At 51.9% G+C, this 21,694-nt stretch overlaps 8 protein-coding genes across 8 annotated transcripts; 4 read left to right on the top strand and 4 right to left on the bottom strand.

The window, feature by feature from the left end:
* The first annotated feature begins 2,783 nt into the window (after positions 1-2,783).
* Positions 2,784-4,212, top strand: BO95DRAFT_208595 (18S rRNA pseudouridine methyltransferase). Its single transcript, XM_025581097.1, has 2 exons — positions 2,784-3,493; positions 3,559-4,212. Exons 1-2 carry the CDS (start codon positions 3,206-3,208, stop codon positions 4,033-4,035), a joined length of 765 nt encoding a protein of 254 aa, XP_025439866.1. The 5' UTR covers positions 2,784-3,205; the 3' UTR covers positions 4,036-4,212.
* BO95DRAFT_208589 (uncharacterized protein) lies at positions 4,212-4,798 on the top strand. The gene has a single exon (XM_025581096.1). It carries the CDS (start codon positions 4,350-4,352, stop codon positions 4,734-4,736), a length of 387 nt encoding a protein of 128 aa, XP_025439867.1. The 5' UTR covers positions 4,212-4,349; the 3' UTR covers positions 4,737-4,798.
* A 1-nt stretch (position 4,799) lies between these two features.
* Positions 4,800-5,872, bottom strand: BO95DRAFT_208501 (uncharacterized protein). The gene has a single exon (XM_025581094.1). It carries the CDS (start codon positions 5,408-5,410, stop codon positions 4,862-4,864), a length of 549 nt encoding a protein of 182 aa, XP_025439868.1. The 5' UTR covers positions 5,411-5,872; the 3' UTR covers positions 4,800-4,861.
* A 1,497-nt stretch (positions 5,873-7,369) lies between these two features.
* BO95DRAFT_208504 (VOC family protein) lies at positions 7,370-9,372 on the top strand. The gene is made up of 2 exons (XM_025581095.1): positions 7,370-7,670; positions 7,731-9,372. Exons 1-2 carry the CDS (start codon positions 7,495-7,497, stop codon positions 9,328-9,330), a joined length of 1,776 nt encoding a protein of 591 aa, XP_025439869.1. The 5' UTR covers positions 7,370-7,494; the 3' UTR covers positions 9,331-9,372.
* A 617-nt stretch (positions 9,373-9,989) lies between these two features.
* On the bottom strand, positions 9,990-11,491 carry BO95DRAFT_418709 (putative ubiquitin conjugating enzyme (UbcD)). Its single transcript, XM_025584468.1, has 5 exons — positions 11,376-11,491; positions 11,107-11,152; positions 10,902-10,931; positions 10,571-10,754; positions 9,990-10,511 (listed from the first exon to the last, which is right to left on the bottom strand). Exons 1-5 carry the CDS (start codon positions 11,417-11,419, stop codon positions 10,372-10,374), a joined length of 444 nt encoding a protein of 147 aa, XP_025439870.1. The 5' UTR covers positions 11,420-11,491; the 3' UTR covers positions 9,990-10,371.
* A 1,535-nt stretch (positions 11,492-13,026) lies between these two features.
* Positions 13,027-14,833, bottom strand: BO95DRAFT_445145 (acyl-CoA dehydrogenase). The gene is made up of 4 exons (XM_025587075.1): positions 14,469-14,833; positions 13,484-14,399; positions 13,310-13,419; positions 13,027-13,251 (listed from the first exon to the last, which is right to left on the bottom strand). The coding sequence occupies exons 1-4, from the start codon at positions 14,692-14,694 to the stop codon at positions 13,205-13,207; spliced, it is 1,299 nt and encodes a 432-aa protein (XP_025439871.1). The 5' UTR covers positions 14,695-14,833; the 3' UTR covers positions 13,027-13,204.
* A 645-nt stretch (positions 14,834-15,478) lies between these two features.
* On the bottom strand, positions 15,479-18,316 carry BO95DRAFT_445147 (uncharacterized protein). Its single transcript, XM_025587076.1, has 4 exons — positions 17,694-18,316; positions 16,774-17,617; positions 16,429-16,705; positions 15,479-16,373 (listed from the first exon to the last, which is right to left on the bottom strand). Exons 1-4 carry the CDS (start codon positions 17,972-17,974, stop codon positions 15,550-15,552), a joined length of 2,226 nt encoding a protein of 741 aa, XP_025439872.1. The 5' UTR covers positions 17,975-18,316; the 3' UTR covers positions 15,479-15,549.
* A 501-nt stretch (positions 18,317-18,817) lies between these two features.
* On the top strand, positions 18,818-20,355 carry fen1 (multifunctional nuclease RAD27). Its single transcript, XM_025581098.1, has 3 exons — positions 18,818-18,878; positions 18,971-19,597; positions 19,655-20,355. Exons 2-3 carry the CDS (start codon positions 19,040-19,042, stop codon positions 20,174-20,176), a joined length of 1,080 nt encoding a protein of 359 aa, XP_025439873.1. The 5' UTR covers positions 18,818-18,878; positions 18,971-19,039; the 3' UTR covers positions 20,177-20,355.
* Positions 20,356-21,694: the final 1,339 nt, after the last annotated feature.

Consider the following 21,694-nt stretch of genomic DNA (forward strand, 5'->3'; position numbering starts at 1 on the left):
AGATCCAGAAACAATTTATAATAAGCACTGCTTAGAATTTCCTCCAACATTGTATTGTATATCATAATCATCATCACCATAGTAGTTACTTTACACATGTACTCCCATACAATGATACTAGGTACAGTAGATGCTGTAAGTTAGATCCCATAACTCATCCCATTGGCATTCTCCCGGTGGCGTTGCTCAGGATGCGTCAAAAAGACGGTTTTTTCTCCCCTGATTCGACCCAATCAACCGCCAGCCTCTCCGACAGCAGGTGTTACAAGTGGAACAATAGGCCCCCGGGATCTGCCTTTTGTTCGCCTTACAACAGGCTGATGATTACCTTTCCTGAGTCTTCATAGGCAGGGCCAGCCAGCCAGCTTGCTGTTGCTGTTACTGTTGTTGTATCATCATCATCATCATCACCCATCACCCAGCATCATATTATTGTTATTCATATCGTCGTCGTCACCTCGCACCTCCTGTCTATCGGCAACAAACTACCTAGTACCGACTCAACACAGACCATCATCCCCTTGCCCCCCTTCCCCCCCCTCTCCCCCCTCCCCCCCCCTATTTACTCCCATGATACTGGATCCTAAGTGCGCACTATGAATAATTAGGTGTCACTACGTAGACAGGCAAAGAGTCAATCAGAGTCAACCAAACCCCGTAAGATGTGACTCGTCCTCGTCCCAACCAAGCTCCTGTGGGGTGACAGCTCCTTTCCCTTCTCAGCTCTCAATTCATCGAGCCAGTGTCTTCTTGCCCCAGGAATCCTATTTATGTTCTCTGGAATTCTTCTTGGAAAGAGTAGAATTCAGGAGGTACTATGTTAAACGACCAGCCCAGTGCATGCATGCCTAAGAGACCATCCGTTCGGCCTCTTCTCGCTTTTCCCGCCTCGCCCTTGCTGGCTACTTACCTTTCTTGATTATTCGGAGCGAGCTCGCGCACAGTCCATCCACCTGCGTTTGCCCGCAGAGATAGCTAGGTATGTGAACTGATCACATTCTTCTTTTGCGAGGGAACAAAACCTGCTGGGAAGGTAACCTCAGACCCCTTCGGATTCTGTTCACTTGATGCGGAGGCGACACACCTGCACCGCACACATGGAATTGCCCTGGAAGAACGGCATCAACAGCTGCAATCCAGAACCTATTCGGCAGTAGGAACGCTTCTCATTCATCCACGGCCTCCTCCCCAGCATTCCTCGCGGCTATGGGGTAGAGTCTGGCGGGTGCTCAGAGCTTGGACTGCTGAGCAGCATGATAAGAATCTCTACCCCGCCTGATCGACATGGTCTTCAGGCCAAAGGTCCGTCCGTAAAAGCAGATCGAGAGAGTAGATGGAGTCCGGGAGTCCGCAGCTGTGATGAACGGAAAACATGGAAGGATTCGACCGGAGCAGCTGCGACCGGGGTCCGGATGAGACCCCAATGGGAAATTGGGCGAGGTGCGACCGGGACTGGGAGGGAAGCCCTCGTCGGACATGAGCTATCTGCCTTGACAACAGTATCAACTCGATTTCCACTGGCTGCCATCCGAATTTTCTCGTGGGTTGCACCTCGAATCATGATCATGTTACGAGGTTGCTCCCGCTGCACCGGGGCATGGACCAGGGCAGCTGTCACAACCGGAGAATCCGGTAGAAGACTGGCGACTTTTCTCACGTCAGACCTGAAGGAAGCAATGGGCAAGTTCTACTTAACTAGTAGCTGTCAAGTCTAGCACTTACTATATAGTATATAGTAAGTCAACTAGCATAGAGTAAAGCACACGTAGTCACACATATTGGAATGTTGGTTCCTCCGTACAGTAAGCTGACAAGGAATTGACCATGGAATTGAATTGGTACCTGAGGCCATCCACTGCTATCGATAACATGCACTCCGTAGGTAGCACGCCATCCCGCCGACCGAGGATGGAGACAGTAGATAGAGCACTAACTTAGATACTGATGGATAACAATCTGCAGAAAACCACTTTTAAGGAGTATCGATTCGGAGCATTCGGGATTTAAGCAATTGATCAAGCAGCACATCAGCGGCCGAATGGCAAGCAAAAGCACAATTATCGGAGGGAGAATGTCTCCGATCATACCCATACTGACTATAGTACTCGGCTGGCAAGAGGGCTCCGGGGGGCCTGGACCGGCGCTTCCTGATTGGGGCGGAAACCCAAACTCTGCCTGTCTTAGTGACCTTTTTTTTTCTTCTTTCTTTCAACTCCTCCTGCTATTGCGTCTGCTACGACTGTTGCTGTTGCTGTTGCGGTTGTGATTGCGCTTTCGGTTTCTTCAAATATTACTTCTTCTTCTTCTTCTACCCCTCCTCCTCTTCCTCCTCTTTCACGGAATTTTTCTCGTCTCCTGTTATACCGTATAACGACTTCGCCTCCCCCCCCCCTCTCCCTTCTCCTCCTCCGCTCCCCGCTCATTTCCATACTACAGTTGTTCTATAAAATCAGAGGCGCTGTCGTTTGATTCTCGCCTTCTTGCTGCTCTCCCACCTATTTGACCGGTCACTTCTCTTGCGTGCCCCCGTCGTGCTGCCAGTTCGAAGGATTGTGGCTGCACTAAGATCAGCAGCCAGGAAATAATTCTACACCAGCTTTTAACTCGTTCGGGTCAGCTGTGCTTCGAAGACATCCATCCATCCGGCGCTCGTGTCCTTTAAAAACTCCGTTTGCGCTTTAAAATCCTCTCTCCATCTTGGGTTCTTTTCTTTTCCCCAGTCGGCTTATTTATACTTTCTGTCTTGCACCCCCGCCAGACAAACAGTCTCGCTTCGTCAAGAGTTACATTTTTTTTAAATTCTTCAACTTCGACTGTCATCATGTCGGACGCCTCTCTTCATAGCGCCGGCAAGAGAAAGCGCGCCAGTATGTATACCAATTTTCTCTTCCGAGGCTGAGGCTGGTTTTTAGATGATGGAAGGGTTCACACGCCCGCCGCCTTGGCCTTCTCTCTCCCACCTCATCTCTGTTTGCTTTTTCCCCCTCTTCCCCTCATTTTTTCGCGCCGACCGCCATCATTGTCAGCACCGTCCCTGTCAAGCACCGACGATCATCCGATCACTTTTATCAGCCTTCTTCGAATACCCTAATCGCTATCATTTTTGTTTTTTTCTGTCCTCTACCATCCTATCTCTCGATTGAATACTCGGGTCTTCGGTCTTTTCGCTTCTCTGTCCTCTCGCTACCGTCGCTTTATCTCCAGTATGGCCGCTAATCCGAATCAACTGCCAGGGACCCAGTCTTGCCCTCCGCCTGAATTGCCTCAGCTCGTCGCAGAGCAACATGTTCCGATTCCCGCTCATGATAAGGACACTCAGCGTCTGATCGTCGTCCTCTCCCATGCCAGCTTGGAAACCTACCGCGCTTCTAGCGGCCGCAATGGCTCGAGTCGCGACGAGAAGTATTCGCTCCTCAATAGCGATGAGCATATTGGTGTCATGCGCAAGATGAACCGGGATATCAGTGAGGCTCGTCCAGACATCACACATCAGGTTGCTACCCGCCCTTGTACCCTTCTCTCAAAACCGCAAAGCATCTAACGCATATGCCCCATTAGTGTCTGCTTACCCTGCTCGACTCCCCTGTGAACAAGGCTGGCAAGCTCCAAATCTTCATCCATACCGCCAAAGGGGTCTTGATCGAAGTCAACCCCTCTGTCCGCATTCCCCGTACCTTCAAGCGTTTTGCTGGCTTGATGGTGCAGCTTCTGCACCGTCTGTCCATCCGCTCCACCAACTCCCAGGAGAAGCTCCTTAAGGTCATCAAAAACCCCATCACCGATCACCTGCCGCCCAACTGCCGTAAAGTGACCCTGAGTTTCGAGGCTCCAGTCGTCCGGACCCGCGACTACATCGAGTCCCTCGGCCCCAAGGAGAGTGTCTGTATCTTTGTGGGTGCCATGGCCAAGGGTCACGATGACTTTGCCGATTCCTTCAAGGACGACACGATCAGTATCAGCAATTACAGTCTGAGTGCCAGTGTGGCCTGTAGCAAGTTCTGCCATGCCGCGGAGGAGGTGTGGGACATCGTCTGATCCCAACTGCTGGAATGACGCCTTCCTTTGTCCGAACATTGGCCCCAGATTGACGAGGTGACGAATTTCCTTGCGTGAATGTGGGGGGTAGATGCGGGGTTGGATTGCGAGCTGGAGGTTATCCGGGTGACGATCGGGGACGAAGACCTGCCGTTCCTTGCTGTGTCACTTTTGACCTGTGTGGATTTTGCATCGCCTACTAGCTCTTGCATGTCTTGGTGTCTTTGTTCCGTGTGCTTTTCGCTTCGCTGCCGTATCAGCTACACGCCCGATGGAGGCCGATGTGATAGTCGAACCCAACCCAATGATCCCACATGACTTGGACCTCTCTTGTAACGCTTTGCTTTTCTCTGGCAGCTTCCTGGTCGGCAGGCCGGCAATGGGAATCCTGCCGCAGACCCACGGCCACAACCGCTCTCCGCATGTTTCTGCACCGGGGATCCGCCGATTCGACTATCCCCTGCGAGACATTGTCTATACTTATCCTTGCCTCTCTCGCGCGCGCGCTCTCTCTCTCTCTCTCTCTCTCTCTCTCTCTCTCTCTCTCTCTCTGCGTGTGTGTGTGTACCCTACTTGTGAATGTGAGCCAAGCTGGTGATAACCCGGTGGCTCATGACTTCCCTGAGCCCAAGCCCTGTCCTGTATCCGTGGAATTCCGTCAGCGCACAATCCACGGACACCAATTGCCTACACACATATAGCGATTAAAAAAAATGAAACGAATATCTCAATGGTTTAGTTTGCAGTTTGCAGTTTAGATGACAGGAGATCCACGGACGAGTCAGGGCAGGGAAGGACTGGGTATTGGCTGAATCCCTTATTCAGTTCACGTAGGTTTGATATCGGCCCTTGACGTCCCGGCGATCCAGTGAGCTGTAGTCGGTCGATAGTAGAAGAGTGAGTGTAAAGGGAAATCCGCGGGCGTTAAAATGAGTCGGGATGAGGTCATTACTCGTGAAGGTAGTAAGAATCGTGTAGGAGAGGGAATAAAAGATGGTTCGAGACCCCTGCTCGGTGACGAAGGAAGGATCGAGGGAGGAAGGACGTGAATCAACTGGGAAGCTAGAATGAACGAAGAAAGAGTGATGAGGGCCTGGAAGGTAGATAGGATCAAGCTGGCTGCCAGAGGATGCCAGAGGATGCCAGAGGATACCTCAAGTATGGACAGTGGTGTTGGTAGTAGTAGTAGTAGTAGTAGTAGTAGTAGTAGTAGTAGTAGTAGTAGTAGTAGTGGTGGTGCTTTAGTGTAATGTACTGTTGTCTTGTACTGTACCTTCAGGCACTGAGCGGAGCCTGGAGCCTGCCAGTGACCCCGGCCCGCCGCGGTAAGCCACTCCTTCCCAATCAGGCAATCATGCTCCTGCTCCAGGCTCATAGTAGGTATGTATGTATAGACGGTCCACGGTACCAGGTAGGTACCAAGTTACTCCAAGCTGTAGGTATAGTAGTCAGTTAATCACAGTATTCATTCATACATACTAAGGTCTTTTCCACTCTCTCCGATCCTTCTCTCCTTATCCTGAACTACATCTCCATCCCCACACCACTCACTCACTCACTCACTCACTCACTCGGGTCACTCTTCCTTCCTTGATTTCTTTTTCTTCTTCCTTTTCTTTTTCTTTTCCATTCCGTGGTTGCCTCTCAATAATCATTGACAATCCTACTTGATTGGTGCGCTGGTGGCTGGAAAACGAAGTCGCCTGTTCGACGTGGCATGCAGACATGCCAGCAGCAAGTGGATCGCCCGCCTTTCCTCGCCATGGCCCCGCCATCTAGTCTAGGTACGGACTCCTGTACTGGGAGTCTGCGATGGAATACTCCCTACTCCTGAGCACTCGGACCATACCATAATCATCGAAAGGCTATGACATCCTGATGATCACCGACTGGCTTCCTTCCTTGTCGCCGCCAGCTGCCGGATATCGGCCCCCAGCATGGTTTGCCGACCTTGTGAGGTGTTCTTGATATGCACGTCAATGCTTTGACGATCACCCCTCCTCACACTCTCCGGTACGCTGAGCTTGTTCTTTGAGTACTCATCTACATGGGTCGCACTTTAGTCGGATGGAGTACCAATCCAGGCTTGCCATGAGATTAGGAAAATTGCCTCTTTGCCTCCCTCCCTTCCCCTGAGTCTTGCCCCCGACTTTCTATCTCCGACAGTCGCCTAGATCTATAATCTTCTTTGTTGCATGATTCGCCATGCATCGGCACCTAGTCCGCAGAAATTTCGAATCACGGGAAAATTCGATAAAGAGGGGCACTTTCTGGCGGTCAGATCACACCGTCCATTAATTAGTAGTTGCAGCAGCAGACGTGCCCGAAGCAGGAACCAACGAGACAAACCATCAATCCAGCAGGCTGCCCCTCAGTGGCTCCCCAGACTGGCTGTTTGCTGTCATGCCTGACCGTCATTCGTTGCTTGCTCGTTCTGAGTGACCCCCGGCGATTTAATTCTGAGATCAGGAGGCCCAATGCCAGGCCCTGACTGAGCGAAGAGCCCTCTCTGCAGCGTCTGAGTTCGGTTGCTGTTGGCTCTTCCTGCATGGCCGACACCCTTCATCGCGGTTTCAGCATCTCTCCCTTTTGGGACATGGCCATGCTCCACTCCTGCCAATCCCTATCGTCCACCTCGTTCAAGGACCCTCTCGCCTCACCCAACTTTCTTTTCTGACATGATGCCGTTGTTTGCACCTGGCTCCGACGCTTTCCCCACCGTTTCCTGATAGGCGCCCCGTCCGCCATGGGCAGGGCCACCTACCGCACCGTCCGCCGGCCTCCCCCACGGTGACCTGGCGGTCCCTCTGAGCAATTTCCCCTCATCGCTAGTTTCGATCTAGCTTCACCGAAAGAGTATCCGCCATGGACCTCTGGCGAGGGGCGAAGACCTACCGATAGGAGTCAGCGCTGTCCGGACGGGGACTTGATGCCTCGTGGACTCACTGGGCATCCATTATTGTCTGGACGCTATGCGAATGGATGCAGGCCAGCTTGCGGTAGTCGGCCTGATTCCCCTTGGTTGGAACAACTGGCTTTATTCGCACGATAATTTTATCTTGGTCTAGCAGTGACTTCTGAACGCTCGTGATTGGATCACAGTTGGGCATTCTGCGTGATTCCTCCCTGAATCCTAAAGGAGGGCCGACATTTTGCCTTGAAATAGTGCTGCTTCTCGCCTGGTCTTTTCGTTTCTCCTTCCCCCTCATGATCTCATCTACCTCAATCTCTCCCGGCTGCGTGTATATAATCCTTCTTCACGTCGCTTGACTAAACGTCAACGCTGCAGTCACCTCACCCAGGAATTCCTCTTACTGGGGAACCGGCACTCCATCGTTGTATATACTTGGGTCTCAACCCCCCCTTATTTCGCAACCTTTCCGGAGACTTACCAATCCCAACACTTGTACCCTTCGATGCTTACGGAGAATTACCTCCAGTGAGCCAGTAACCGCCATCATGCCTCTTTCACATCTTACCTTGACCGTTTCCCACCTTCCAACCTCCACTTCCTTCTTCCTTTCCTGCTTACAACCGCTCGGCTATCAATTTATTGGCCGCCATGATGACTACATTGGTTTCGGTCAGAAGCAAGGCGAGCCCGCTGATTTCTGGATAACCGAACAGAAGCCAGGGTAAGTTATTGGCTATTGCACCATGTGAAGCGTTGGGCGGCGACTAACGAAGCTCTACAGAGTTCCAGCCGGTGCAGCACATGTCGCCTTCCCAGCAACCTCCAAGGATGCAGTAGGAACTTTCTTCATTAGTGCGCTCAAGGCCGGTGGCAAGATCCACGGAGAGCCCAAAATGCGCGACTCAGAGTCCGGCTACTACAGCGCCGCGGTGATCGACTTTGACGGTAATAGCATTGAGGCTGTCTACCGACCCAGCAGTTCCTCGGCTAGGTCCGAGGTTAAGTCAGTAGTCAAGTCGGAGATCAGCCGGCCAGCTCTGGCCTTGTTGGAGAACGGATCTGTCGTCTCGAAGGCGAGCAGCAGAGCCAGCTCAGTCAAAACCGAAAGTATTGCCCCGCCTCGATCGGAAGCCCGGTCAGAGTCTCGGTCGTACGTGTCGAAGACAAATACTGCCATCGAGAGAGCGGTGCCTCTCGAGCGAGGCGCCCCGTCAATGGTGAGTCGGGATCATTACCAGCCGCCGCGCGATATTCAGCCAGCTCCGTCGCCGACCTACATTGTACACCACACGACACATACAACGCAGAAGACAGACAATGACAAGACGGCCAAGACGATTGTTGGCACTCTCATCGGAGCCGCAGCGGGTGCGGCCTTGGCTTATGCCATCGCCAAAGGCGACTCGACTGAGTCCACTGAAACCAACTCCGCGCCTTCCCAGTTTTCTCCTAGGGATATTGCTCAGCTCCTCTCCCCGTCCCAAGCCTCTTCTCAGACGCAAGAGTACCCCAACTTCAAGGCCATCGAGGCAGGCCCAGCCCGGAGTACTTACTCCGTTCGGTCTGATGGCCGGCCGATGCTCACTCGTAGCGTGACGTCGAAGAACCCGCGTGCAAGCACTATCTATGAAGGAACGGAGTTTGCTCCCCGCGGCAGCGGCGGCAGCGTGTATCTCGATGAGAACGGGCGCCGGGCCTCGGAAGGAAGCGTTTACAGTACCCGGGACATTCCCCTACGCGCAATCGAGTACGGGCAGCCGGACTCGCAATCTCGGGGCTATGAAAGCACTTTGATCAGCAGTTTTCCCGATAAGTCGCGGGCGATGGATCGGGAAAGCGTCTATTCGGCGTCGACCATGAAACCCTCCAAGGGCAATTATCAAGAATCCCACCATGGCTCTCATCGGTCATCTCACTCCCACCACTCTACACCTCGCACTCTCCCGCCAGGGAGCACAGCCTCATCCGTTCGCTCTGCACGGCAAGCCCCTATTCCGGAGGGCTCCTCCATCGGGTCCCTTGCTTCCTACCGTAGCGGGGCCAAATCGGGTGTCTCGGCCCGCGAAGTGCCTCTCCCAGAGAGTGTTATCGACCTTGATGTTCGGAGCAACGTGACTCCTGACGATTCGATCAGCCAAGTGGATGATTCTCGGCGCTCATCCTACTCCCACAAGTCCCATGCCTCGAAGGCCGCTGGGTCTCGCGTCTCGAAACACTCTAGCAAATTTGATGAGCCTGTCAAGCCGAGTGACAGTGTCAGCCAAGTCTCCAGCAATGTCTCCCAGCGGACTATGAAAGCGGGCGGTGGTGGTGGAAGCATCGCCCCTTCCAAGGCAGCGTCCAAAATGAGCAGTCGTCGGGGCAGTAGCCAGGTTGCGTAAACGCATCCAGCTCTTGGGCATCCATCTTTTACCTGTCATCTGTCTTTTGGACCACTGTCGTTCTTTCTCTTACGATAATTACCTTACTGCTTGAACCAGGCCCGGGTTTCTTTCCTCCCGCGCGTGGTCTGCGCCATACAATCCGGAGTCGACAGTGATTGATTTCCTTGCATCCCTCCAGACATGTACCTTAGCGATGTGAGGCCTGGTTCTATTTTGTTTGCTACATACATGGGACATATACACAACATACATACATCTGTTCGCATCATATCGGGGCGTTCTGATCTTTTCTGGTTGTGGTTTTTTTTTCTACGGGCATGGCGATAAAGGTATCATATGGCTTTAGCTTTCTTTTTAAATTCTCCTATATGTGAATGAATATAAGTGACGAGATGAATTATAGCTCTGATTTGACTGTTTGTCTTTGAGATCTCACCGCACGAAGGCTCTTAAGCCACGCCAGTCACGTGTTAGGGGAATTACAATCTGCCAGAGCAACTAGGGCATGGAGGGCACGCTACTGCTAGACGCCTATTACAAAGAAAGTCTCAAGTCACCAGTTTGGGATTAGCTTGGCTCCTGAATGCACTATCTGATACAAACCAAACCCACCACTAGCAACCTCATCATGTCGTCCATCGGCCTTCCATCACCCCCACCACTACTTCGACCGTCACGACCAACCTCGAACCATCCTTCCCACGTCCACCACCAACCACCCCCGACCCGAGGAAAACAGCCTGGGGTTTAATGTTCAACGTTGTAACATGGGATCCGACTCCATTCAGAGAAAATAAAAAAATGCCATGAATGCATAATGAGAATTGGTCATAATGATCGTTGAATATGACATTTCCCGCCAAGAGAAAGTGAAACAAGGGGTTTGAGGTAAAGGGGAATCAGACGCGCAAACTGAAAACAAGGAAAGGATCTACGATCACGGTACGCCAGGCTTCGGATCTGATCTAACGATTTGGAAAGAAGACGCAGAAGCGAGTGGGAAGACCAAGGTGGCCGTGGAAACTTGAATTGCGAAGATCAGATAGCGTATTTGCGAGTCCATTCACGCGCGGTCGCCTCGTACCGAGGACGGTCGGTCTTGTACACGTGAGCAATCTCGGGCACCAACGGATCGTCGGGGTTGGGGTCGGTGAGCATCGAGCAAATCGAGAGTAGCACTGCGGATGGAGTTAATGGGTGTGAAAGCCGATAGGGGGCGCAACGGGAAGGAACGAACCCTTGGAGATCGTGAGAGCAGGGCTCCATTGGTCTCTGAGAATGTCAAGACAGATGCTGCCGTTCGAGTTGATGTTGGGGTGGTAGATGCGGGTGGTGAAGTTGACCTTCGGGGGCTTAAATGGGTAGTCGGTGGGGAAGTGAATGTTCAAGAAGAAAACGCCTCCCGAGTATGGGGAGTCACCCTGGCAAAGGCTACGTTAGTACACATCCGGGACAACCATTAAAAGATGCCCGTTCAGTACGAGCGTAGGTCATCTCCGTCTCTCGAAAGGGGGCCAAGACAAGCCCGACCGTGTCGTACATCCAGGGATGGATTCTAGGAGACTCACAGGACCCATGATAGTTGCTTGCCAGTGGAACTAAGCGCGCAGAGAAAGAATTCAGTCAGCATGATTGTCCACCAGAAGATTGCGGAGGACAGAAAGGTAACATGAGCGGTCTGCGTTGTTGAGCAGCCCCGCCGCGGTCGGTATGAGGGGGGGGCGAAGCGACCGTGTTTGGACAAGAGGCACGCGGGAGGGGATGAGGGCATACCAGGTCATCTCCGGTAGGACCAGCAGAGCAGGAAGAGGGGGGATCACTATAATGCGAGAATAACACTACGTTAGCCTATGCTGCAGGGTAAAGTCATCACAGAATCTGGCGATTTTGTTGATGGATGAGGTGTGGTATATAGTAGGGCAGATGACTCGAAGAGCACCCCGCGGCTGTGGTGGGGTGTGAGGCGCCCGGGAGCCATCATCATGGCGCATCCGGATGAGGTGGATAGACCCAAGGAAAGAAGACGTTGAGAGAGCGCTTACCGGCCGAGGTCAGTGAGTTCCTTGTTAATACGCTTGAGAGCCATGCTGTGATCTGGGAAAGAGTGGAGGGAAAGACCCCTGAATGAAGTGTCGAAAGAGAGGGGAAGGGGAGGGAGGGGAGGAAGAGAAAGGCGGGTATCGAATTTGAAGGTGGGAAAACTGCTCAAGCACCAACACAGTCAGTAAAAGGAGACAGGGTCCACTGTCGAGGGGGAGGAGGAGGAGAAGAAGAGACGGTGAATATAAGAACAGAGAGTATATAGGGATTATAAAATCCAGTCAAATAAGGAAGAGGTAGGTAGGGAGTAGGCAAAGTTGGTGTTGGGAAAGAAGAAGAGGAGGGGCAGGAAAGAAGACTCACTCACAGAGACGGGTTTGATTACGTCGGGAAGACGAGGAAAGAGGGAAGAAGAAGAGGAAGAGAAAGAAAAGAGAGAGAGAGAGGAAAAAGAGGGAGGGGAAAGAAAGACTAGGCAAGGAAGGAAGGAAGAAGAAAAGGCGGGTGTGGCCCACTTTCCGTTACCGTACTGGGTATTGTCATTACCAACCCATTTCTCATCCTCACCTCAGCCGACCGCTGAGTCAGCCGCCAGCTTTTTGGTTCTTGCTGGCTAAGACCTGCATCAGCCACATACTCCCCTCATACTGTACTGTATTGTACTGGTACTGTCCAGACAGCACACCTCATCAGCCCATAACTTACTATGCAATCAATAACTACTTTTTGATAACTTCAATCTCAACATCCACATCCAATCCCATGAACAGTACCACCAAGGCAAGCTCGCAAGATAGATACCCCTCGATATGGGAAAGAAAAAGACTTAAGATGGCCTCAGGGCTGTGGGGGTCGAGTCATCGAAAGTGGGGAATCCCACTTCTCAAGGCTCATCGACCAAATCATGGTTATTTCCAGCCACGTTAATGAGGTTCTTCCCAATCCGGGTTTGGTTCTGAATTTCCTGCATCTTGCCACCTCTTTTTTTTTTTTTTTTTTTTTCTTGTTTGTTTCATTAATTGTTTCCGAATCATACTCGAGTACGGAGACTGTGCCGTATGTCATCCCGCATTCTACGGGGTACGCATTCATACATCATGTCCCATGTGAACTAAAATCAGGCACACATGAGAAGGTGAAATATTAATGCTGCTTAACTACAGTCAATAACATAAATTTACTGTACCGTAGACTCGAGTAGAACTACAGTACCTACTCGATACACCACTAAGCCCCCTTCCGCTGGATTCAGCAGCCTTACGGTCGAGAGCAGGCAACTGGGCTTCCCAGGTGATTACTCAGTACATAGTAGTCCTCATTCCCCCGCCACGTCGGTGTCGAACCCTTTGGGCTTGAATATTCCTCATGAGGGTTCGGGTTCACTTTGCCTTGCCTCGCCTCGCCTCCCTCGCTCGTCATCGAATGCGGCGAAGATGAAGTGTGGCTGTTCAGTGGTAGATTCAGCCTGTTCCATCGGAACAGTTACCAGTAATTTAACTCGGTTTTACATACAAGCACCAGCGCCAGCACAAACGGCAGTTTCCCGAACATCGGTTTTGCCAAGGTCCCACGTGGCGCAGTACATGGCACGTGTTTCAGGACGGCGCTTGCGGTTTCGAGAATCGTCCGAGAAGACTGACTACAACATGAATGTTTGGATCTTTGTTGAATTCGGTGCTCGGTTACGGAATCACTGGCTGCTTATGTACATATGTGGTATGATGTGGGCATGTGTGGTGGCGTGGACGAGCTGGCTTACTGTATGCCATCATCTGACCGGGAACATTGACTGTCATGCTTTTATACTGGAGATGCGACGGGGCTGCTTGCGCTAGACGAAGGCTTGAACGCCCGTGATGGCCCGTCCAAGTATCAGAGCTATGATGAGTTGTAAGTATTTTGAGTACTAAGGCGGGGAAAGAAGGGGAATCCGTACTATGAATGTCACTCTGTCCCTCGTAGGTTTGCACCACGAACAAGTTGGCAACGTGGCGGGCAATATGGTATTCATCGCTGGTCGCATTGCCGCCGAAGACCTCTTGGAGTCTGCAGTTCAGAAAATAGAGGGTCAGTTGTGTCTTCGAGGGTCAAAGAAAGTGTGGGTCCATACATCCGCGAGTTGGCCAAGGCACGATCACAGTTCTGTCGCTTAACCATCGAGATCATTTCAGGGGTGCATTTGCCAGCATCCTTCAACCGCGCTACTTGCGTCGCGGCCAGGGTACCGTAAGCCGCGTCCGTCGCCGCATCCGCCAGCTTCTTCTGGATCAGTTGGTACTTCGCCAACGGGTTGCCCTTGAACTGCTTCCTTTCCAGGGCATACGTCCGGGCCCGGTCCAAGCAGTCCTCAAGGGCACCCATGGCGCCAAACGCGATGCCCAACCGAGCACTGTTAAGACATGTGAAAGGACCCGCAAGGCCCTGTACCTCCGGGAGCATGTTCTCCGCAGGGACAGGACAGTCGTCCATCTGGATCATGCCCGTGATCGAGGCACGCAGAGCGGTCTTGTTCTTAATGGCGGGGGTTTCCAGCGTGCCAGGAGGGCATTGGCTGCGCTCGACGACAAACCCCCGGATTTTGCCCGTGGTCTGCAGCTTAGCCCAGACAACCATGATGTCCGAGATCGGGGAGTTGGTGATCCAGGTCTTGGTACCAGATAACAAGTAGTATCCCTTCTTAGTGGGATGCTCCCGTGCCACTGTTTCCATAGAGCCCGGGTCGGAGCCGTGGTTGGGTTCGGTGAGGCCAAAGCAGCCAGCCAACTTGCCCTTCGCCAGCTCGGGGAGGAGGCGATCCTTGAGCTCTTGCGTACCGAAGTCATGAATGGCCGTCATTGCCAGAGAGCTCTGCACCGACATCCCTGAGCGGTATCCCGAATCCACGCGCTCAACTTCCTTGGTGATCAATCCAGATGCCACGGTGCTGGCCCCTGCGCATCCGTACCCTTCGATGCTGGCGCCGAGAAGGCCGAGCTCGCCCATTTCCTCGAGAATCTTACGGTCGTAGTCTTCATTTCGGTAGGCATCTAATCGGAGCACCAAGGTCAGTCACAATCGCGTCCCATACAATGCTACCACTGACTAGGATCACCTACCGAGAACACGAGGCAGCAGACGTTCCTGGCAGTACTGCCGGGCGGTTTCTTGAATTGCCAACTCCTCCTCAGTATACAGTTCGGATGCAACCAGAGGGTCTTCCCAGTTAAAAGTCGCATATCTACGTTTGGAATTGGCGAGTGACGCGGCAGTGGCAGGTGCTGCATGTAGGCGGTTTGCCGCCCGGAGGTGGCGCGAGGCCGTGCGGAGAACGAACGGGTTCATCTTCGAGAAGAAATCCGAAGGGAGGAAAAGTGTGAAACTTGGAAGAGCAGTCTATACAAATGTTCTATCGCCCGGACACTCAATTGATCAGTTTAATTGTGATCGAAGAAGAGACGTGGGAATGCATCGACGTCACCAAGGGGTGAGGGGAAGGGAAAGGAGGAATCTCTCTTACTGAGCTGGAAGAAGCGTTCAAGGTTGCGGGGAGACGGCACTCAAAACACAGCCTCGGTAAATCCCGTCGGAAGACGTTGTTTGTACTGTACTAAGTACTCAAGGAGCACGGAAGAGCACAATTACCCGACAACCTGAATAGACTGGAAGAAGATAGAGAACGCCGAACTGGACAGGGGCCAATTCTCCTTGTTTTTAAAAGGTACTTTTCTTGTCCTTTCGAGGAAAAGTGGAAGATGGTTGAACCTCGAACCGATCGAGCCGCGGAGAAGTTGAAATGCAGCGAAGGGCGGAGACTTCGGCTTGCCTTCCGTCCCCGTCGGCACTTCCATCCAATCGATAAGATCGATAAGCTCTCCCTAGAACACTGATAGGGGAGACCTGCCTACAACCCTGAGTACATACAGTAAGTTACTGCCAGGTGCGAAATTTACCTGTGTTTATGAGTACCGTAGGTAGGTATGCAGCACCTCATAGATTACGTCTTTACGTCTTCTGCTACTAGGTATATAGATAGATTCTTACTTCAAATAGCACCCCATTCTCACATCCTGGTTACCCCCCCCCCCCGCACCAAAACAACACCAGACTCAACATAGTAACATATATTCGTCGTCATTGCATGCGTCCTGCGCAATTCGTCTCCTGTCGTTATCGTTATGCTCTATGTATATAACATCTTTAAGCAGGCATCTGAGACTGAAGAAAATCGAAGACTCCGGTTGGGAAATACTCCTCGTCAAACCCCCATAAATCAGCCATCATCGGATCGACCGAGCCCTCCCAAAGTCCAACCTCTTGCTTCTCATTACCGGGATTGGACTCGGAAGTACTTCCTCTCTCTGCTGAGAGTGGTGCTACCCCCACCAAGGCCGGTGTGTGGTTGAGGATCGATTCCCGCCCACCCAGAGTTTGCGGTCCAGGGACGACAACAGGTTTGGACAACAAGATATTATCCTGAGGGTTCTGTCCCAAGGACAGGGTGCTATTGCTGGTTCGCTTCTCCCACTCCTCCAAGCCTGTAAGCATCTTCTTCAAGCCACGGGCAATGTGATGACTAAGATGGTGCTCACTGGCGCGTTTGCTGCACGAGACCATCATGTCAATGATCCGGCTAACCAGCGCACGAACATACCCGACCTCGATGAGCAAGCCGGCCGATGCGATGGAATTTTGCTGGCCCGTAGTCCCCGTCGCACCACTTGAGCAGCCTTTCGCAGCGATCTTCAACAAAAATACAGCCGCGAAAGTGATCATACTGTGAAGGTAGAGCGGAACCCCCACCAAAGCCCGTTCGATGTCGGGCTCATCAAGGACGACCCGAAGCGTGTCAATAGCTGATCGTATTGCTATACTTGCTCGGTGCTTCCGCTCATTGGACATGGGCCGCGTAGAGCTGGACGAATGATAGGTTCGCAGAGCGACCGAATTGAGCTGCAAGCGAGAGAAGTGGTAGTGTAGATAGACCGCTTTGTAGGGATACTTTCCGACATATCGACTCCCCACTGTGTTTTCCGGATTAGCGCATTGTGTCAACGAGCATCGACAGCAGCGACATACCTAGGCGAGGGATCCAGGACGATTGCCAGTCCGCAAGAGCAGCATCGAACTTATCAATCTCGGAGAATTGGCTATCAGGAACCTCCAAGTCAACGTCAGGACCAAAGGCATGGTAAATGTGGGTGAGGATGATGAACAAATCAACCTGGCTGTGCAGGCGCAAATCCCCTTGTTGCGTGTTCGGAGATTGTATGAAAATATTGTGGTTCTTTATGCTCAAGTCTTCATGTATGATGGGAGGCCGCCCATAGGCGATGGAAAAATGATGTTCTAGGGTCTAAGGAGGTCAGTGATAAGATCCAACTCATGGTCAGTGCCGGGCAGCGAGAGAACTCCACCACATACATATAAGAGATACCACAACCGTGCTTGCTCTATATGTTCCGGAGAGCCTTGTGTGGCTTTTCTATACGATTGATGCAGGTTGTGCTCCGTTGCTATGCGAACGGCATATCCAGATAGCTTCCAGCTCACGTCGGCAAGCCAAAAGGCCCCTATACAGAGGGCGCGTAGATCATCCAACGTATGATGTCGATCTAGCATAGACTCCGATGCTAGTTTCGCGAATTCAGTGTAGCAGATTTCATACACCCGCTCTTTGCTCGGCATGTGAAGAGCTGTCACGGCGAGGATGGCAGCAGAGAGCATTGAGGAAGAATTGCGCACTGAGGTTAGATCCTTGTGATTTAGCAATATACCATCCCATAAGTAGCGACTGAGTACTTGATCGAAATGAGAGAATAGTTCCTCTGCTTCTTGTTTGTCCACGACTCCGCCTGATATGAAATCTGTGACAAGGGCCCGGTCCGATGCATGGTGTCTCCCCGGGGACGTGGTTTGAATATCGCTCAGCTGAGTCACCTCGTACAAGCTTCCCATAGGAGCAGTGACTAGGGATGATGCTCCGTTCTCTTCTCTGTCGAGGGAATACTGCGGCGGTCGGTGAGTGGTAGTGCTAGGTGCACTATTCTCAGTCATTGCGGTGTGCGCAGGCTCAGTGGGTTTTGTTCCCCCGCTATGGTTGCTTGTCGGGAACAGCGCATCTTCTATAGATGCCATAGAGTCGTTGCGATCCCTCGTCTTCGACGACGGTTCAGCTGACTTGCTGATCGCTTGGTAGTAGGATAGTTCGGGGAGTCGAGCTTTGCGAAGCAAGTCCGCCATCGCAAGTTCCATCGCTGCCTTCCATCTTTGCGTGATACACAGAATTGATCAGCGATTTGATGTGATTCAAAGCCGTAGAGGATGCAGGAGGGATCAAATACTCTGTCTCATCGTCTAGCAATGTTTGAAGACTTTTGTTGACCACACATTCTAATCCCATCCGGCGACATCGATGACATGCCGTTTCTCCCTCATTCATGTCACATCGCACCTTGTGCCGCTTGCACTCTGTGCAAGCGCGTATTCGGCGCGAGATTTTGGGAACATGCTTTGGACTCTGCCGTGCATCGTGTTCGGGGGTGCGGTGGGCTGCTATATCCTGAGGGGAGATAGCTGACGGACTATCGCCATTGGCCTCGAAAAGGTGACGACTTCGCTTCATGGCGGCAACGGATTCATCGTCTTCAAAACAATCAATTAAATGAAAAACGCGCAATCAAGTGTCAAGTGAGCATATGGCTGGTTGCGATGCGAATGGATTCACAGCCACTACTGCGATAAGATTCAAGGCGGAGAAGGGAAGAGGGGCTTGCCGCTTGGCATGGCAGCTTTGGATCGGCAATAAGTACGGGGGGTTAGCAGCGTACGGACGAAGTACGATAAGTACGGAGAGAGAGGAGGGGGGGGTTCCTGGAGGTTGTGTGGTTAGCAGGAGTTGTACAGCAGCAGTGGCAGCAGCAGTGGCAGCAGCAGTGGCAGCAGCAATAATAATGGCAGGCAAGTGTCAGTCTAGCACGGGGCACAGCACAAGTCAATCAACCACTGCTCATTAATATTTCATTCCGAGGCCTAGTAACTTACCTCCGTAGGCTAGTCTACTAATAGTCTAGTAGTCTAGGCCATGGAGCCCGGCTTATGTAAGAGAACTCCGGGGACGGGTAATTGCCCGAGTCTCCGCCCGAGTCCCAATTAGGTCTAATTATGACGCACGGCGCGTTCAACCTCTCCCAGACCGCGTTTTTTTGTCGCGGCGGCCCGCAAGAACTGCCCTCCTTCTGCTTCATCCCATTTATTCACCTCCCTGCTCGCCAGGCAAAGCTCGTCGCATAACATATCCATAGTCTCTTCCGAGTATACCCAGATCCGGTTCATTCAACATGGGTATTAAAAGTGAGTCACGCTAATTACCACCTTGCCAATTCCGAATCGACAACTGTACACCCTCATGAGCTCAGCAATGCTAATCTCCGCCACCATTAGACCTCTTTTCGGTAATCTCGGAAGAAGCCCCTGATGCCGTAAAGACGGGAGAGATCAAAAACCACTTCGGCCGCAAGGTCGCTATAGTATGTCCAGTCCCCAATTGAATCCCTGCTTTTGTTAGTTAGCTAGCTGCATCTGTGCTGTAAGCAGGGCTAACCACTATCTTATGTCGCAGGATGCGTATGCTATCCCTAGATCCGGCTCGGCCTTCAATCTCCTTCGTGACTAATGCCAGTTCAGGTCCATGAGTATCTACAGCTTCCTCATCGCTGTCCGCTCCGACGGTCAGCAGCTCATGAATGAGACCGGAGAGACTACATCACACCTGATGGGAATGTTCTATCGCACGCTAAGAATGGTCGATAATGGCATCAAACCTCTATACGTCTTTGATGGCGCTCCGCCAAAGCTCAAATCGGGAGAATTGGCCAAACGTTTTGCCCGGAGAGGCGAGGCGACGGAAGCGCACGAGGAGGCCAAGGAGACGGGTACTGCAGAGGATGTGGAGAAATTCTCTCGTCGCACAGTACGAGTCACCAGGGAACACAATGCAGAGTGCAAGAAGCTTCTGAAGTTGATGGGCATCCCGTACATTGACGCCCCGACAGAGGCCGAGGCACAATGCGCGGTGCTTGCGCGTGCTGGCAAGGTCTATGCTGCCGCTTCGGAAGATATGGACACGCTGTGCTTTGAAACACCCATTCTTCTGCGTCACTTGACATTCAGTGAGCAGAGAAAGGAGCCTATTCAGGAAATTCACCTAAGCCGTGCGCTGGAGGGACTTGGCATGGATCGCAAGCAGGTATATTTCCCACACAAACCTCCATGATCATTCTGCACTTGCTTACCCTTCCACCAGTTCATCGACCTCTGTATCCTACTCGGCTGCGACTACCTGGAACCCATCCCCAAGGTGGGTCCGAACACGGCACTGAAACTGATTCGGGAGCACGGGACTCTTGAGAAGGTGGTTGAGTTCATCCAGAACGACCCCAAGAAGAAATATGTCATTCCCGATGATTGGCCGTATCAGGATGCCAGAGAACTTTTCCTCAATCCCGACGTACGGGATTCCAACCACCCCGACTGCGACTTCAAGTGGGAAGCGCCCGACGTGGAGGCCCTTGTGAAATACCTGGTTGAAGACAAAGGATTCAATGAGGACCGGGTCCGCAGCGGTGCTGCCCGCCTGCAGAAGAATCTCAAAACCGCCCAGCAGTCCCGTCTGGAGGGATTCTTCAAACCAGTAGCCCGAACGGATGCGGAGAAGGCCAATCTGAAGCGCAAGCATGACGAAAAGATTCAGGAACAGAAGAAGCGCAAGAAGGATGAGGCTAAGGCTAAAAAGGAGGCCAAGGCCAGACCCCGTGGCGCTGGCTGATTGATGGACTACCCAGTATGAAATCTAATTCGAGAGCCCCGAGGTTGGGCGGGAAGGAGGAAAAAAGCGAAGGCACTCATTGAGTTCCCATGCGATTTACACAATCAAGGGGAAACCTGATATATTGCGTCTCTGGGAGAGTGCCTTGATTTGAAGCTTGGCGGCGTTTTAAGGCTCTGGTTATCGCAAACATGACAAGGCGTTTATATCGGTGGGGATGCGCTAGCATAGCATTATTACTTATTGATGATGAATTTACCTTGTTCGCTACGGGTGGTCGCATAGTACATATATACACGGTATGGAGTATAATGTAATGACTTCGGATGCTTGGGACAGGTCTCACACCTGCATCGACTAATGGGGTTCAACCCCGCCGTAGGAGGTAAGTAAGCCAGATGGAATAGCAGTACCTACCTTATTGCACCGGGGAGCTGTCAGACTCGGCACAGCCATCGTAAATCGAGCTGGATGCTCGTCCGTGAGGCCAGTCGTGAGCTTGTAACAATCAAGCTGGTTTGCTTTGTTCTCCGCGATGCGCAGGTGGTATGATGACAATTCCCCGACAATGGTGGGGTCACGCGATCCCCGATCTTCTAGGCATGTAATTTGAGAGAGTGATGGGTATGGAATCGACAGGACTATAGCGCTTGATTTGTTTATTGGCTTGGTATAGTCAATGATGAATTGCTCATCTTTGGGCATGTAATTTCCAAGAGGCTCGTTGGTGATGCCCTCACCCATGATGTCCATCAGAGAATATATATCTCATCCGTGCGAGTTATTCGGACTGGTACGGTCATTCGCACAACCCAATGCCTTGCTCTACTGTACATGCAAGAAGTGATGAACAAGAAGACGAAAGAGAAAGAGGAGTCTCCAGAACTTCACTTCGTGCATAAATCATGCGAGAGCAGGGGAAAATCTACTGTTGGCCGAACCGCTTCATGTCTTGATGTACCGTAAGGTAGTCGACACCACAGCCTACACGAAGTGATAATACTTTCCCTTGACATCATGGCAGCGATGATAGAACACAGTGAAATAAGAGTCAATTACACATTTGGTATAACCCTTCAAGTATGAGAGTCTCGCTCCCATCACCGCTCGTAGGGTATGTATAACTAGTTACACATCGTGGCGCTCACCCCATAATCCTCAATCAATTTACAACAAGACACAGCAAATCCCCCCTCACAGTCACACCCCATTCATATACCACATATCTGAAGAGTTCGGTTCATTCAACCGGGGATGAACCAAATAAGCCCCACCGACAGCTCAATTCCAGCACGAGCGCCTAACCACCAACTGTACGGATGAGGAACCACGGATGCAAGACGATCGCTCGTCGGATCCCAAAGACAAAGCCTTGCACCAATAGGTCAATCTCCCAGGACCTCGACTATGACCTACCCTTTTCGAGTTCTTCTCACAATTGATTCGAGGGAAACTGCCCAGGACAAGAAAAAGGAGAAAGGGAAAAAGGAAGAGGGGGGGGGGGGGGGGGTGCTGTGG

The sequence above is a fragment of the Aspergillus brunneoviolaceus genome, assembly GCF_003184695.1.
Source record: "Aspergillus brunneoviolaceus CBS 621.78 unplaced genomic scaffold BO95scaffold_54, whole genome shotgun sequence".
Taxonomy (NCBI): Eukaryota; Fungi; Ascomycota; class Eurotiomycetes; order Eurotiales; family Aspergillaceae; genus Aspergillus; species Aspergillus brunneoviolaceus.

Bases quoted from the DNA above. Each gene is read 5' to 3' on its own strand.
- BO95DRAFT_208595 (XM_025581097.1), top strand. From the start codon at position 3,206: ATGGCCGCTAATCCGAATCAACTGCCAGGGACCCAGTCTTGCCCTCCG. The intron at 3,494-3,558 runs GTTGCTACCCGC...ATGCCCCATTAG, and splicing joins GTCCAGACATCACACATCAG to TGTCTGCTTACCCTGCTCGA.
- BO95DRAFT_208589 (XM_025581096.1), top strand. From the start codon at position 4,350: ATGACTTGGACCTCTCTTGTAACGCTTTGCTTTTCTCTGGCAGCTTCC.
- BO95DRAFT_208501 (XM_025581094.1), bottom strand. From the start codon at position 5,410: ATGAGCCTGGAGCAGGAGCATGATTGCCTGATTGGGAAGGAGTGGCTT.
- BO95DRAFT_208504 (XM_025581095.1), top strand. From the start codon at position 7,495: ATGCCTCTTTCACATCTTACCTTGACCGTTTCCCACCTTCCAACCTCC. The intron at 7,671-7,730 runs GTAAGTTATTGG...GAAGCTCTACAG, and splicing joins ATAACCGAACAGAAGCCAGG to AGTTCCAGCCGGTGCAGCAC.
- BO95DRAFT_418709 (XM_025584468.1), bottom strand. From the start codon at position 11,419: ATGGCTCTCAAGCGTATTAACAAGGAACTCACTGACCTCGGCCG. The intron at 11,153-11,375 runs GTAAGCGCTCTC...CTCGCATTATAG, and splicing joins GAACTCACTGACCTCGGCCG to TGATCCCCCCTCTTCCTGCT. The intron at 10,932-11,106 runs GTATGCCCTCAT...CTGCGCGCTTAG, and splicing joins GTCCTACCGGAGATGACCTG to TTCCACTGGCAAGCAACTAT.
- BO95DRAFT_445145 (XM_025587075.1), bottom strand. From the start codon at position 14,694: ATGAACCCGTTCGTTCTCCGCACGGCCTCGCGCCACCTCCGGGCGGCA. The intron at 14,400-14,468 runs GTAGGTGATCCT...TGCTCCGATTAG, and splicing joins TCTGCTGCCTCGTGTTCTCG to ATGCCTACCGAAATGAAGAC. The intron at 13,420-13,483 runs GTATGGACCCAC...TCTGAACTGCAG, and splicing joins GCCTTGGCCAACTCGCGGAT to ACTCCAAGAGGTCTTCGGCG.
- BO95DRAFT_445147 (XM_025587076.1), bottom strand. From the start codon at position 17,974: ATGAAGCGAAGTCGTCACCTTTTCGAGGCCAATGGCGATAGTCCGTCA. The intron at 17,618-17,693 runs GTATTTGATCCC...TATCACGCAAAG, and splicing joins TTGCTAGACGATGAGACAGA to ATGGAAGGCAGCGATGGAAC. The intron at 16,374-16,428 runs GTATGTCGCTGC...CGGAAAACACAG, and splicing joins GTCCTGGATCCCTCGCCTAG to TGGGGAGTCGATATGTCGGA.
- fen1 (XM_025581098.1), top strand. From the start codon at position 19,040: ATGAGTATCTACAGCTTCCTCATCGCTGTCCGCTCCGACGGTCAGCAG. The intron at 19,598-19,654 runs GTATATTTCCCA...CCCTTCCACCAG, and splicing joins TTGGCATGGATCGCAAGCAG to TTCATCGACCTCTGTATCCT.